Below are 13,200 nucleotides of genomic sequence, written 5' to 3' on the forward strand. Positions count from 1 at the left end.
AAAATATAAGCTGCTTTTCGTCCCCTTTGGGAAGAAAGGTGAAGTACAAATTATTTGAATAAATAAAAATAACTAAAATTCTCCATGGTAGAGGAGAAGTCCAATATACAACAGGATAGACAGCATATAGCTATGTAGTTGTGGGGCTGGAAAAGGGAAGATGTTTAATAAGAGAGCTGTAGCTAAAACAGGCTTTACTAACCTGGACCCTTGAGAAGGTCAGTGTGGTTGAATGCCTGCTGCTTCTAGGGGTATTATCTTAAATGGACCTTTAGAATTCACCCTTAGCATTATTTAAAGAGTTGCTTTAAATTTGCATTTATTTACATGAATTAATATATTCAAATTTGCAGATGATCTTTTCCTGTTGGAAAGCATTGCTATTTATGAAAATTATTCCCCTCTCTTAAAAGTATTTTCTGAAATGATTTTCATGCAATCAACATATAGTTGTCTTGTTGTTATGTATACCACATTTGTTGTAGGGGACTGCTTGTTACAGTATTTTGTTCCTGGGAAAATGCAATACATTCCTTTGTTATTGCAGTTGCTGTGTGCTGTACAATTGCTGTACAATTGCTGTACAATTGCAGTGATAGCTGTACAATTATCAGAGGCAACTGTTGAATTTATGACAGGGAACAAAACTTCTCTCATGCCAACACAATTTGGTCAACCTGTTGTCTCTCTCTGTGTGTGTGTGGGGGGGGGGGGGTTAGTTCTTTAGTTGGACACTTCCTTGCTTTATAATTCTCCTGTAGAGGATTACACCTTTAGCTATAATTTATATAAAAGTGGTGAACCAGAGCATTTGCACTTTGTACAGCTTTTAAATTATTTGGCATCTCTGCACTCTCCCGTTGTACATCTCTGACATGGAAATGCCTATCTGCTCAGATTTTGTTTTATCCCCACCATACTGTTAAGCAGCAAACAGCACCATGACTATTGATCTCCTGTATCCACAACACTTTTCATCTACCTATAAAATATTGGGTATTATTCTTATAACATGTTCTTAAGGGCTCTCGGTGGTTTTCTATTCAAAGGACTCATGAAGTTCACACACATGAACATACACAGAGAGTTTCAGTTATATTGGAATATCAGGCATTCCCTGCCTATTCACTGGGCCCCACTTGACATGCTTAACTGATCATATAGAAAACATATTTCTCAAGCTGGCACATACATGTCATGAAAAACTTTCCTCTCTCTTACTTTCCTCAAAGCAGTGGAAAAAACCACTTCCAAGTGATTATGTCCTCAATCATGCACAGCTGAAGAGGGCACAGAAGGAGGACGGGAACCACCCAAGCCAGGTTGTAGCAGCTCATGTGGTGATTCATTAGTGGAAAATTGGCTTCCACCACTGCGCTCTGCTGCATTCAGTAAAGGAACTAGCACACTTCCTGGAGACCACTAAGAAGAGGCAGCAACGTTGCTGTACTGAGAAAATAGCAGCACTAGCCAGTGATGTGACTGTCTGTGGGAATTCCAGGTGCTGCTAACTGCCCAGCAGTCACACACCTGCCCAATGTTGCAGAAGCAGCCTCAGTGCCTTCGTAGCCTTTTTTCCAACACCCTTCAGTAAAGATGTCAGTTGGACAAATGGCCACTGGCCTGTTGTCTTAAGTTCATACATACACAAATAAATAACAGCCAGATTTGAGTCTAGTACCACTTTATAGACCAACAAGATTCTGTGGGTATAAGCATTCGAGAGTCACAGGTCCTTGCATCAGATGAAGGAAGTTTTGACTTTCAAGGGCTTATACACTGAAAATCTTGTTGGTCTCTAAGGTGCCACTGGGTTCGAAACTAGTTGTTCTGCTGTGGACCAACATGGCTACCCTCTAAATAAACAACTATCATTGTACAATAGCTAATTATTATGCATTTCTCTGAAGGAGAACTGCCCATGAAGCTGCCCTAGATGCCTTTGCTGGACCACCTGACTCTGGCCATTTCTCACCTTCTTACCAGAGAACTGTCAACCGTATTCAGACATACATCCTGGAGAGGATCCCACAGGTCAGCATTGCTATTTCTGCCTTTAAATTATTGTTGTTAGAACACATTACTGAATGTTCATTGAAAACTGATGAATATTCCAGAACTTGCAAAGAACCTAACATGTGATGCCATCAAATATTGCTAGATCATTGGTTAATCTAAGCCAGAAATATCTGTTTTGGCTGGTGGCAACTCTAAGAATATGTAACTGAAAATGACAAGAGAAAGGAAAATGTTTAAGCCTTGTACTGGCAAAGTGGAAAGCATGTGCTGTAGCCCCAAGTATTTATGATGTGACTTTTTCATACTGTCCATTGACATGCCATCACAGCGGATAACCAGTGATGATATGTGGGATAAACAGTGATGACATATGGGATGGGCTCTAGTGCACACATCATGTAATTTATTGCCTAAACATTATAAGATATTATAAGTAAGAAGGGCAAAGAAACCTGGGCTGGCAGCAAGTCCATGTTTCTTGTAATGTCTATCTTATGGGCCATTTGGGAGGGAGTAGTGGCAGTGGAACAGCTTTTGGGGTCAGCAGAGGGCTGCTCTGGTTTCTTTGCCCCTCCTGCTGGTGTAAGGGGCATCCCTGCTGGCAGACAGAGCATAGATTATGGCGTCTGGGTACCCCACAGCTCCATGGTGGTGAAACCGCTGAGCTATGGTGGTGTCTGAGCAGATGCTGGTGCAGGGGAGGGAGCAAGCAAGGGCGTTGATTCAGGTGGAGCCGATGTTCGTTGGCTTCCCCCCAGACTTTGAAGCCAGGTATGCCATTGCCTGGGATTTGGCGTTAACTCCATTTTGGGCTTTGGAGGGCTTTGCAGGCGGGTGGTGGACTTCTCCCCACGCTGCCTGAAAGCCCTCTGGAAGTGGTGTGGCAACGTGGCAGCAGTGCCATCCCTGGCTGGCTCAGCCCTGTGAATTGGGCTGTTAATCTTCAGCTGTAAAGGATGTCTGAATAAATTAAGATTGTATTGCTGATATCTCATGATAATGTACACTTTATCCTTCCAGGTTGATGAGGTGGAAGTGATCATGTCCAACATTCACTATTGTGTGGCAGATCTAGACAAACTGGGATTGAGCAATGACAAAGAAGTGAGAAATTTTTCTCTTGTAATTTCTGGGGCAAAACATATTACTTTAAAGCTGTAGAAGGGCGTAGAGGAAAGAACAAAGTCTTTGGGCTTATCTTTATGTTAAACTGGTATAAGAATTATGGTAAGAATTATTCATTGTTCCCAGGGAATCTTGAGAAACTGTCATTTTGTAAGGGACTGCTAGAATTCTCTACTACTGAGCCCTTCGGGGATAGGGCGGTATAATAAATTAAATAAATAAATAAATTAATAATAATAATACTACACTAGGGAAAAATGAGTAAAACTGAGACTCTATAATCTTGTTGTGCTTAGAATCTTTAAGTGTAAGACTTGATGCAAATTCATTACTTTGTAGCAATAATCAATTTGAGCTAACTAGGCCCTTTCTCTCTCTACTATGAACTAAGCACATAACTATACAATATGTCTGACCCATGTCAGGTATGCAGATGTCTGGCTGGCCCAAGCACATGGCCAGCACAAAGGTTTATAGGTTCGGCCAGCCCCTTTCCTGCTGATGTCCTGCAATGCCCGCTTGCCCTGCTATGGCATGGCTACAAGCCCACTTCCGCCCTTTCCAGGGCTGAAGCTGGGGGACTCCTCCCTGCCCATCCGCATTGATTCACAGCCACTCTTTATGAGCATTGCAACTGGAGCAAAAACATTCATATGTGTATCCTTTGTACACAGATCTTGACTCCTCAAGATACACCATTTGGCGCTTGTGCAACTACATTGCGTAGGAAGAAGGGCCCTGGAGGAGAATGCCCACAACCGATGGAATGCAACCCTCGTCATGGTGTTCCATGGAAGGGTGATCATATGATGAAGTGAGCAGCCAACTCCCTCCTCATCAGAACATTACATTTAACAACTCTTTTATTGCCATGTGTTTTGCTCTGTATTATTCTCCATAGTACTATGGTTCCACATGTAAATGTAACTGAATTTTTTAAGGATTACATGAAGGAAATCATATACTGACATCACAGTGAATTTCCTTTTGCTTCATTTGAAAAAACTGAATATTGAAAGAAGCTCACCTGGAACAGAATGATTTTCAAGCTTCTTTTAGAAATTAGCATATTAGGGAAGGTTTGTATAGGTTTTTTGCATACATGAAGATACTCAGTGAGTTCTTTAAAGCAATTAGCAAGTCTTTTGATTTACATTTAGAAGATTATATATGATATGTATATACAGGAGAGAGTGAGAGAGATTTATGTGCCAAATCCTGTGGTTTCAAATGGAGCTACACTAGCTGGGGATCCCAACCTTCCTCCATTTAACAAACCTTGAATTGTCCTTATCAGATTAAATTATAGCTGTTAAATGAGTCAAATTAATTGGTAGTAGTACAGTCTGCACAGATTGTATAACTTAGTCATAATTATAATAATTGATCATAATAGTAGGAGTGCAAAATGTTGACCAACAGACATTTATGTGCTAACAGTACTCTACTACTGCATTTTTGCCCTCTTCTTCAAAAACCTTGGAGTGTACATAAAGGGGCAAACAACTAATTTAATTTGTTTAATTGATAATAAGAAGAGCCACCTTTAATATCCTTCAACCTTTCCAACAGTTCCTTCACTTTAATACTTTTCTACTTCTAAGCAAGCAGATGTGACCATCAAAGCAAAATATATGTGTATTTGTATTTTTTAAATTGTAAAACTAAGATTCTCAGAAATGCTTGCTATATGTTAGAATTCCAAGAGCATTTCCCCCCTTCTAAATTAAGCTGGGGGAGACAGCAGAATGGAATACACTAATCCAATATTGTCTCTACTAGTGCGTCCATTTGCTTCCCGCCATGATTGTGTAGGGATCTTATATGACAAAAAAGTTATATCGCTCTTCAACTTTTACCCACACAAAACATATTGGACTAATCTAAAGGTTCAAGTGCCCATCACCCAGAGAAATGCGTCAAGGGATCTTGAATGATTTAGGGTTTGGTTACGACCTGAATTTTAATGCCACCTCATGATCCTCAAATTGACAACCCATTTGAAATATTGTGATAACTTGTACATACCATTTACTCTCTAGAGCATACAACTGAATACATTTTTTACAAAGCCAAGCTAGGTGAAGTTAGTGGAGATTAATAAGGCTCGATTAGATATCTTACTTTTACCTGCAACTCTGCAATATTCCCTATCTCCTACCATTTGCTTTTAAAGGTCAAAGTAGCATCAGCAATACAAGTCTTGTAGCCTGCTTGTCAAATAAGTTTCTAGAAGCTTTTCTATATCTATTTCATCTTCAGTAGTAGGACTGGCTGGAAAAAAGATTTCACATACTATCCAACAGATTGTCCAACCCTTCTGTTTTCAGAGAATAATTTGCCTTTGCTTATTGACAGTACCAGGTCCATTTCGCCTTTGGCTTTCTTTGGCTGTTTGAGCTTCTCTTTTCTTTGGTGAGTTGTTGTTCTGGCTCCAGTTCTCTGCACCGCATGCCACAAGTTGTTTTCAATTAGAGGCAAGAAACCCATTTCCTTTCTGTAGCAGACATGTTCTTGTTTTACTGAAGAAGGGAGCCATAGAATTCAACCCATTGTTTTTAACAAGACCTTTTTCCTTTTCTTCACAAGTACATTGAGATTGAATTTGTATTAACTCTGATGAACTGGTGTTCCTGATTTTGTTATAATACATGCTTTTGAGAAACTTATTGGATAGGAAAATTATCTCTCCAACATGCAGAAACTTGCTAGTACATAAAATTCCAAAGCCTCCATGGCTTACACCATAAGAATTTCAGAAGGATTCCAGTCTTTCCTGCCTTGGAATGACAATACTAAAGAATGGACATGACTTGGAATGTACATTACTTTGGACTCTTGTGTTGGCCAGATGATGACCTTGTATTTTGGTCTTTGGCATTTTTAATTATTTATCTCATGCCTACATCCTACCAGACAGCTACCTGTTGCATTTGAATGAGTTCTAGATTTTCTGTTTCTTAACATTATAATTTCATGGGGTTGGTTGTGAGGGTTCTATGTATCTTTTTATGGGTGAATAAAGAGCAAAGATTAAAAAAACTTGGATCTGTTTATTCAGCTAAATATGAAACTCTGTAGGTTTCAAAATATAAACTTTATTATACATTAATATGGACTAGTGTGTTTCATTGTTCATCTTGCAGATGTGACAACAATAGTTTGGATTTATTGTGTTGAAACGCTGGTAAAAATACCCAAAGTACTATGTCAAAAGGTCCTAATCCTCCCTGGACCTCGTAATGTCAGCTCTAGGATTTTAGGAGACCCTCTTAAACAGAATGGACCCTCTTAAACAGCTAAGGGGGCAACCATGTGACTAAAGAGGAACGATACAGACTGCTTCTAAAAGTTTGCTTTTCTCCCACATGGTGGTCACTCCATTCTTTTATTCACTGCCTACACACCTACTTCTGTGTTGCCACCCTGCCCTATCCCTAGTTATTACCTGATGAAATCTTGTGTTGTGTCTCCAGAGAAGTTATAAGCAGCATATATGTCTCTTTCTTTGCTCCACCCTTCCAGGAATTGACTATATCCTACTCATAATTTATTTGTGATGCATGGAGGACAGAGGGAAGGGGTGGGTGGCTTCTCTCATGTACCATGCTGGAATTTTTGAAAGGTTGGTACAGTATGAAAGATACTTGTGTTGACAGTGGGGTTACTGGATTACTTCATGAGGCAAGAATATTGGGTGTTGTCACCTCATATCATAGCCTAATCCCTTTAAGTATAACACCATGATTGCTGTCATGAGAGGGTGGGAAACATGGAAGACATGAGAAAGCAGGGTGTGGTGGGTATGTCAAAGGAAGGAAGTGGGATTCTAAGGAGCATCAGTGGTGAAGAAACAAAAACACCCAGCCAACAGGAGCACCTTTTCAAAGAAGTGCAGGGGATTGTTAGAGAAATTCAGACCACCTGAAGAGGACTTTCCAACAAGATTGGCAGTTTATTTATTTATGAAACCGTTGATATCCTACCTTTCCTTGTGGTTCAAGGCAAATTGTAATAATATTTTAAAACATTTTCTACTAATACCAAAAATAAAATAGCAAATCCCAAGACATATAAAGCTGCATGTCAGGTCTGAAATGCAGATGGTGACATTTTATAAATAAATAAATAATCCTCCTCATTGGTATATTTCTATACTGACTCCATTTCTGCTTGTTATGAAAATGTTTAAGGATGTGCCAGGAAAAAAAACGGCAATGCCATTTAATGTGCCAATGTATTTGCAATTGTCTCCTGCTCAATGGTCAAATAAAGGTCTTCGCTTGTAGGATTTTCCACTTCATCAGAGTTATTTTATTGTTTTCCCATATATTTCTTTTATATGCCTGATGTCTTCTCTTAAGTAATCCTTAATTCTTTATTGTTTTTTTATTATTCAGAACTCTGGCCTGCAACAGAATATTCCTTCTATGAAATATCATAATATTTTTGAGGTGGGGTTACTGAGACTGTCAGGTGGGGCCAGGGAAAGCTGTGGGAGGGATCTTTCCCAGGGTTTTCAGTCCCAGTACTTCCCTGTTTACAGGGTTGTCTGAAGATAAAATAGAGGCAAGGAGGACAAAGTAAGGTGGAGAGAAGTGGGCTATAATTGGAAAAAAAGAAAAAGAAATATAGCTAAAGATGGAGAGGCAGATAAAAATTGGTGGATGAGTGGGAAAGAGCGAAAGAAAGCAGAGAAGGCTGAGGATATGGGGGTGGAGGAAAAGAGGAAATAGTATAGAAAAATTGAGATGTGGAAAATGAGTGTAAACTTTTTCAAATGCAAAGAGGCTGAAGAGAAAACACTGAATGTACACACAACAGAAAGATTCTCCAGTAAAAGTGAGGCATGCATAGCTAGACCTGCAGCCAGAGGTGGGATTCAGGGGGTTCCGAAGGTTCTGTAGAACCTGTTGTTAAAATTTCCTTTTTCCTTTTTAAATTCTTAAAATATTTTTTATTAAGTGTTAATATTTTTATATTTGCTTCCTATGCAGACAGATGAAATCAACTAAGCCTAAGAAAACTATTGCAAAGCAGGCTTGCAGACTAGCCTCTGAGATTGATGCCATATATAAATACTGCATGCGGAAAAGGCCCTGGTTAGAGCATTCTGTTTCTAATGTTAAAAATCAAACCAGGGCTGAGCTTCATTGTGCGAAATATGTTAACTGAACGAGATCAGTCTCTAGTGTAACAATGCCCCACTGAAATCATGGCCATCCCAAATCCAAAGTCATGTCATTTAAAAGTAGAGGCTTGAGTAACTTTGGCCTTGATGAGGCCGTTTTTGCAGCTAAACAATCATATGCAATCACCAATGGTTTTAAATGCAAGACATTCCTGTGCACCAAAAATGATGCATCATAGAATCATAGATTTTGAAGGGGCCATACCGGCCATCCAGTCCCACACTCTGCTTAATGCAGGATCAACCAAGGGCATCCTGACAAGTTTTTATCCAGCTGCTCCTTAAAGCAGTGAGGGGAGTTCACCATCTCCTTAGGTAGCTGAGTCTACTATTTAATAATTCTTACTGTAATGTTTTTCCTAACATCCAGACGTTACCCTTCTACCTGTAATTTAAACCCATTATTGTAGGTCCTATCCTTTGCTGCCAACAGGAACAGCTCTCTGTGGGCACTATGCCACTGCTTCAGATACATATATAGTAATTATGTCCCTGCTCAACTTCCTGTTCTGCAAACTGACCAGTCCCAACTCTCTTAGCCTTTCCTCATAGGTCTAGGTCTCCAATGCAATAGGGCTCTCATGTTGCTTGAGATACACATTTGGCTGTGTGTTTCTGTAGGGATAACACAAGTAGAAGGCTGCTGACCCTCCTAGATTTCCCTTGCTGGATTGGGTATTAAGTATTGTGCTTTCCCAGTAAAGTGTACACAATTAATTTATTTTGTGAATGGCTTGATATTTGCAAAGTTGTTCAACCCATGATTCAAAACTTTTTATATCACTTCACAAACCCAGTGCCACACACCATAAATTATGGATAAACTGAATGTTTTTATTTCAGTGCATAAAAAATGGCTGTATAAGTTGACTCTAAAATGGTACCAGCCGAATTTAATCTTGCTCACCAGCGAGCAACAGCAAAATACATCAGTTACCACCAGAAGATTGTCCATTGCCTTTTCCAGTCCACTGTTCCAAATATTTTTAATGTTAATGCTTTGAAATTCCACTAGTCAAAGTGGTTGGGAAATCTGTGAGATGTGTCCAAAAGCAGGGTTGTCACCTTTATTACCTGAAGGCGCTCTGGCTTTTAAAGACAGCCTGAACAGAAAACATCCTGAAGGGCATTTCTCCAACATGGAAGCTTCTCTCAACCTGCAGCCACAGTGAAAGAAACATCTCCACCTTCCACTCATATAATTCTTAAAGGGACAGGAGCCTTGATAGAACAAAGCTGACAACCCTGCCAAAATATTTCTCATGTCTAAAATATTGGACTAAACAGAGAAAGGCCGCAAAGAATCAAACTTTCAAAAGAAACGAAAACTCAGAACTAAATTGAACCAAAACACAAGAAACAGCTTTGTTGATATATCAGGTCTCCAATTAACTGGAGGACCCTTCAACAGAGATATATACTCATAAAACAGCTTTCTCATAGTAAAATAAGTTTGTTACAGTACCACAAAACACCATTTAAAATATGAAGAGATTTGCATTTTTTACAATTTCCCCAGCAAAACTGCTATTAAATAAGTTATAAATTAGAACACGAATAAAACAAACAAAGCAACACAAATCTTTACAAACTCTACTTTAAAATCTGAAGAACAGTAGCACAAACTAGAAACACAGTGGCCGGTTACCTATGGGGCAGCCGCCATACGCTGGCAGCCGGAGCACACTGGGGCAAGAAAACTTGTCTTCCCTGTTGCTCACCAAGAGAGGAAGCTGGTTGGGGCAAGATTTCTTGTCCTGGTGTGCTTCCTCTTGTCCCACCTGTGCTTCTCACGTTCCTTGTGGAAGAGAGAGCACTTCTGGTGTGACTTTTTCACCAGAGTGGGGCAAGGGGGGGGGGGGAGAAGTGGGCATGGGTAATCGGCCAGTGAGCAGCCTTTCCTGCTCTCAAAGGGTTTAGGTCATTTATATGCACATTAGAATATACAATTAACAAACCTTAAGGTCAAAAATAGGAGCCCTCTGAAAAAGAGGTGATTTTGGCAAATTCAGAAACTCTTGCTAATGTTGCAAAAGAGCTGAGACTTCAAGTAAAAGCTCCAAAACCAGGATCAACTTTTGCTTACCTATCCTCCATGCACTAAGCTATAGTGCAATTAGAGTTACACTCTTCTGAAATCAATTGAAGATAGTGGACTTAGAAGGGTATTAATCTGTTTAGGATTTGACTAGGAACAATCCATTGAAAAATTATCTGGCATAAGTTCCATTGAAATAATGGGAGTTACACTGACTAGCTCATCAGTGCAGTCTTATACAGCTTTAGGTTATTTCCAAGAAAGTTGTGCAGGAGAACTTCACAGTGGATAGTATCCTCATGTTTTACTCAGGACTAAAAAGTCTATATCTGTCTAGTTTTCATCAAAGTTCCTTTTTGATATTTCTTTCACCTCAGAAGAGTAGATGAAAAAGAATATTTAGATGGCCATGTACCTCAACAGTGAGAAATGTCACGCTCTCCAGTAGTTTAACAATAACCATATGGCATATTCCTAAAGCTATCCAATAGGATATATACAAATATATATCTATATATCAGTGCCATTTGATTTAAATTCTTTTATGTACACATATATTCTTTTTACAAAGTTTCATTAACATGAAATCAAGTTACTTATTTTTAATGAACACTGGAAACACAATAAGGCCCCAATGTGATAATATGCTATAGGGAGTTGTTTTTGAGATGCTGTGTCTGTAGAGGCTTGATGTGATATTCATATATCTTCAGTGCAGGTCCCAATTTTAATGAAAGTCCAGTCAGCACATCATTCCTCGTCATCAACAGTAAAGATTTCCCATCGATTTCCTAAGTAAAAATTAATAATTGTGTAAATCACATTGAAAAGCAAAAGAATAATCCAATTTTGGTGCTGGGCAAACACTTAAAAGACAAGGCACTCAAAAATTGGGTCAGCTTGCAGGCTCCTCATCAGGTGACCAAGGAAATATGCTGCTACAGGAACCAGTGTACTCCTCAGTTACATAGCAAATGCTGCCCCACTTTTCTTCTTAGCTGGAAGCCTATGGCCAAGCAAATTTGATTTCCTATGCAGAATTTGCCAAATGCATATGAAATGCACAAATAGTGGTTATTTATGGAAAGGGAAAGAGTTAAGGTTACAAGGTAAACATTGTATGGTTTCATTTCCAGGGGAGGTTTTGCCAGGCTACAGTGGAAGTAGTCTGGTAGCCTGTCAAGACAGAAGAGCTGCTTAGCACAAGCGTTAAAAGTCAACCAGCCTGAGGATTCATGACTGGCTGAGGGAAATATGGAACTGACCTTAATATGCACAGCCTGTGTAATGACTCAGCTATTTTTTCAAGTAACATACATCCAGTCTCTCTCCTTGTGCAGACTATAAAGTATCAATGCCAAAACACATTAAAGGATTTTTACACTGAACACTTTGATAATTTGTGGTCTGAATGAGGAGATGGACTAAAAATAGCTGAGTCACTCAGCAGGCTCTGCACATTAAGCTGATACTCTTGGTTTACCATCACATGGGATTATGTCACCTTTCTCCAAGCATGAACTAAAGTCAATTGGCTAGCAAAAATACTACTTTCTGCTCAAACACTTGTGCCCAAAGAACAGGCTGGACCATAGCTCTCTACACGACACTAAAGCAATTAAGCTGTTGTGTCACCCATATTGCTGCAGGAAGAAATTCCGGGCGGTATGTAGGAGGTATCTGAGAAGAGGGGAGTTTGGGAGGGGAGAGAACTTAGTATGATTTTTTTTTGCCATAGAATCTCAATGTTGGAAGTGAAGGTCATTTTGCTGTCTCTTAACCTCAGACACCAGAGACTAAAGAGCAGGGGCAGAGCTAGGGGAAACACGCGTGCCCTGCACCCCTACTGTGGCGCCCCCGCCCCTCCACAGCCCAGCAATTCCTCGCTCCGGCTCTGCCCGGGGCATCGTGCTCCCCGCCCTGTTGGCACTACACCATTGCAAGAGAGTCAGAGAGACAGAAGGTCAATGCACTGGGCATCCTTTTTCTACTGCTCTGACACTACCCCTTTTATGAGTAAATTGCTCCTACTAAGAGAAATACTTCCATCCTTCTTGCTTTCTCACCTCCTCCACATACACGCACATTCATCTCCATCTTGCAAGGGCGAGTTACAGGGCCTGTATCTCCTTCCATCCTAGTTAGTTAGATTAGGAAACTATATTTACGCTGTTCCATCCAGAAATTGAGTTCCTATAATAAATGAAGTATATTCATTTAAATAGAAGAAGTCTCCAAGTAATTTTTTTATCCCTGGCACACACAGAGACTAGATGGACTTTGCTGTGCCTTTGAGCACTCTGCTAAATTACCAGATTTTTATAAATGAAATAAAATCTAACACTCCAGCTGTCCTTTTCTCCAGGGAAACTGTAGTCTGGAGATGAGTTGTAATTCTGGAAGAACTTTGGTCCCGACCTTGAACCTGGTAGACCTAGCTCCTGACCACAGGGGAAGAGCCTAAGTGCATAGGTTCTGAGTTCAAGAGCCAGTGATTGTGCATAGGTAGGCGTAGGGTTATGGAATAATGCCATGTTCCTTTAATAGAGGCTCAGAATTTGTAAATGGGCAGTTGAAGTTTCCATAGCATGGAGATATTTGTTGCAGATTTAACTGATATTAAAGAAGGCCAGTTTAAAAGCTGGAAACCCTAGCAGGGAATGGAGCCATCATAGTTGTGCCCATTTGCCAATCTTGCTCTGCTCATTAAAATCATGTAACGTGTAGAGGGCTCGTGGTGTGGAATGATCAGAGTTTGGTTCATCCCGATTCTCAGAGAGAATCAAGAGGGGTGAGGAGAGGCTAATAAAAGAACAGCTATGAGGGT

At 40.0% G+C, this 13,200-nt stretch overlaps 2 protein-coding genes across 4 annotated transcripts in view; one reads left to right on the forward strand and one right to left on the reverse strand.

Annotated features, from left to right (window-relative positions):
* The window catches only part of LOC125432806 (uricase-like), a 101,747-nt gene extending 95,491 nt beyond the window's left edge, over window positions 1-6,256 (forward strand). The window contains exons 7-9 of the mRNA XM_048496769.1: window positions 1,911-2,034; window positions 3,040-3,123; window positions 3,819-6,256. Of these exons, the coding sequence (XP_048352726.1) occupies window positions 1,911-2,034; window positions 3,040-3,123; window positions 3,819-3,962 (352 nt within the window). The 3' untranslated portion in view covers window positions 3,963-6,256. The remainder of the gene's footprint in view (window positions 1-1,910; window positions 2,035-3,039; window positions 3,124-3,818) is intronic.
* Window positions 6,257-9,304: 3,048 nt separating this feature from the next.
* The window catches only part of SAMD13 (sterile alpha motif domain containing 13), a 35,959-nt gene continuing 32,063 nt past the window's right edge, over window positions 9,305-13,200 (reverse strand). The window contains exons 2-3 of one of the 3 annotated variants that reach the window (XR_007244453.1): window positions 12,440-12,566; window positions 11,030-11,164 (exon numbers count right to left, since the gene is read on the reverse strand). Coding sequence is in view for 1 of the 3 variants with exons in the window: in XM_048495714.1 (XP_048351671.1) it covers window positions 11,021-11,164 (144 nt within the window). In the remaining 2 variants the exon portion in view is untranslated. Of the gene's footprint in view, window positions 11,165-12,439; window positions 12,567-13,200 lie in introns of all 3 variants that reach the window. The other 2 variants (XM_048495714.1, XM_048495713.1) reach the window with 2 other exon arrangements.

Source organism: Sphaerodactylus townsendi, linkage group LG05, assembly GCF_021028975.2.
Source record: "Sphaerodactylus townsendi isolate TG3544 linkage group LG05, MPM_Stown_v2.3, whole genome shotgun sequence".
NCBI lineage: Eukaryota > Metazoa > Chordata > Lepidosauria > Squamata > Sphaerodactylidae > Sphaerodactylus > Sphaerodactylus townsendi.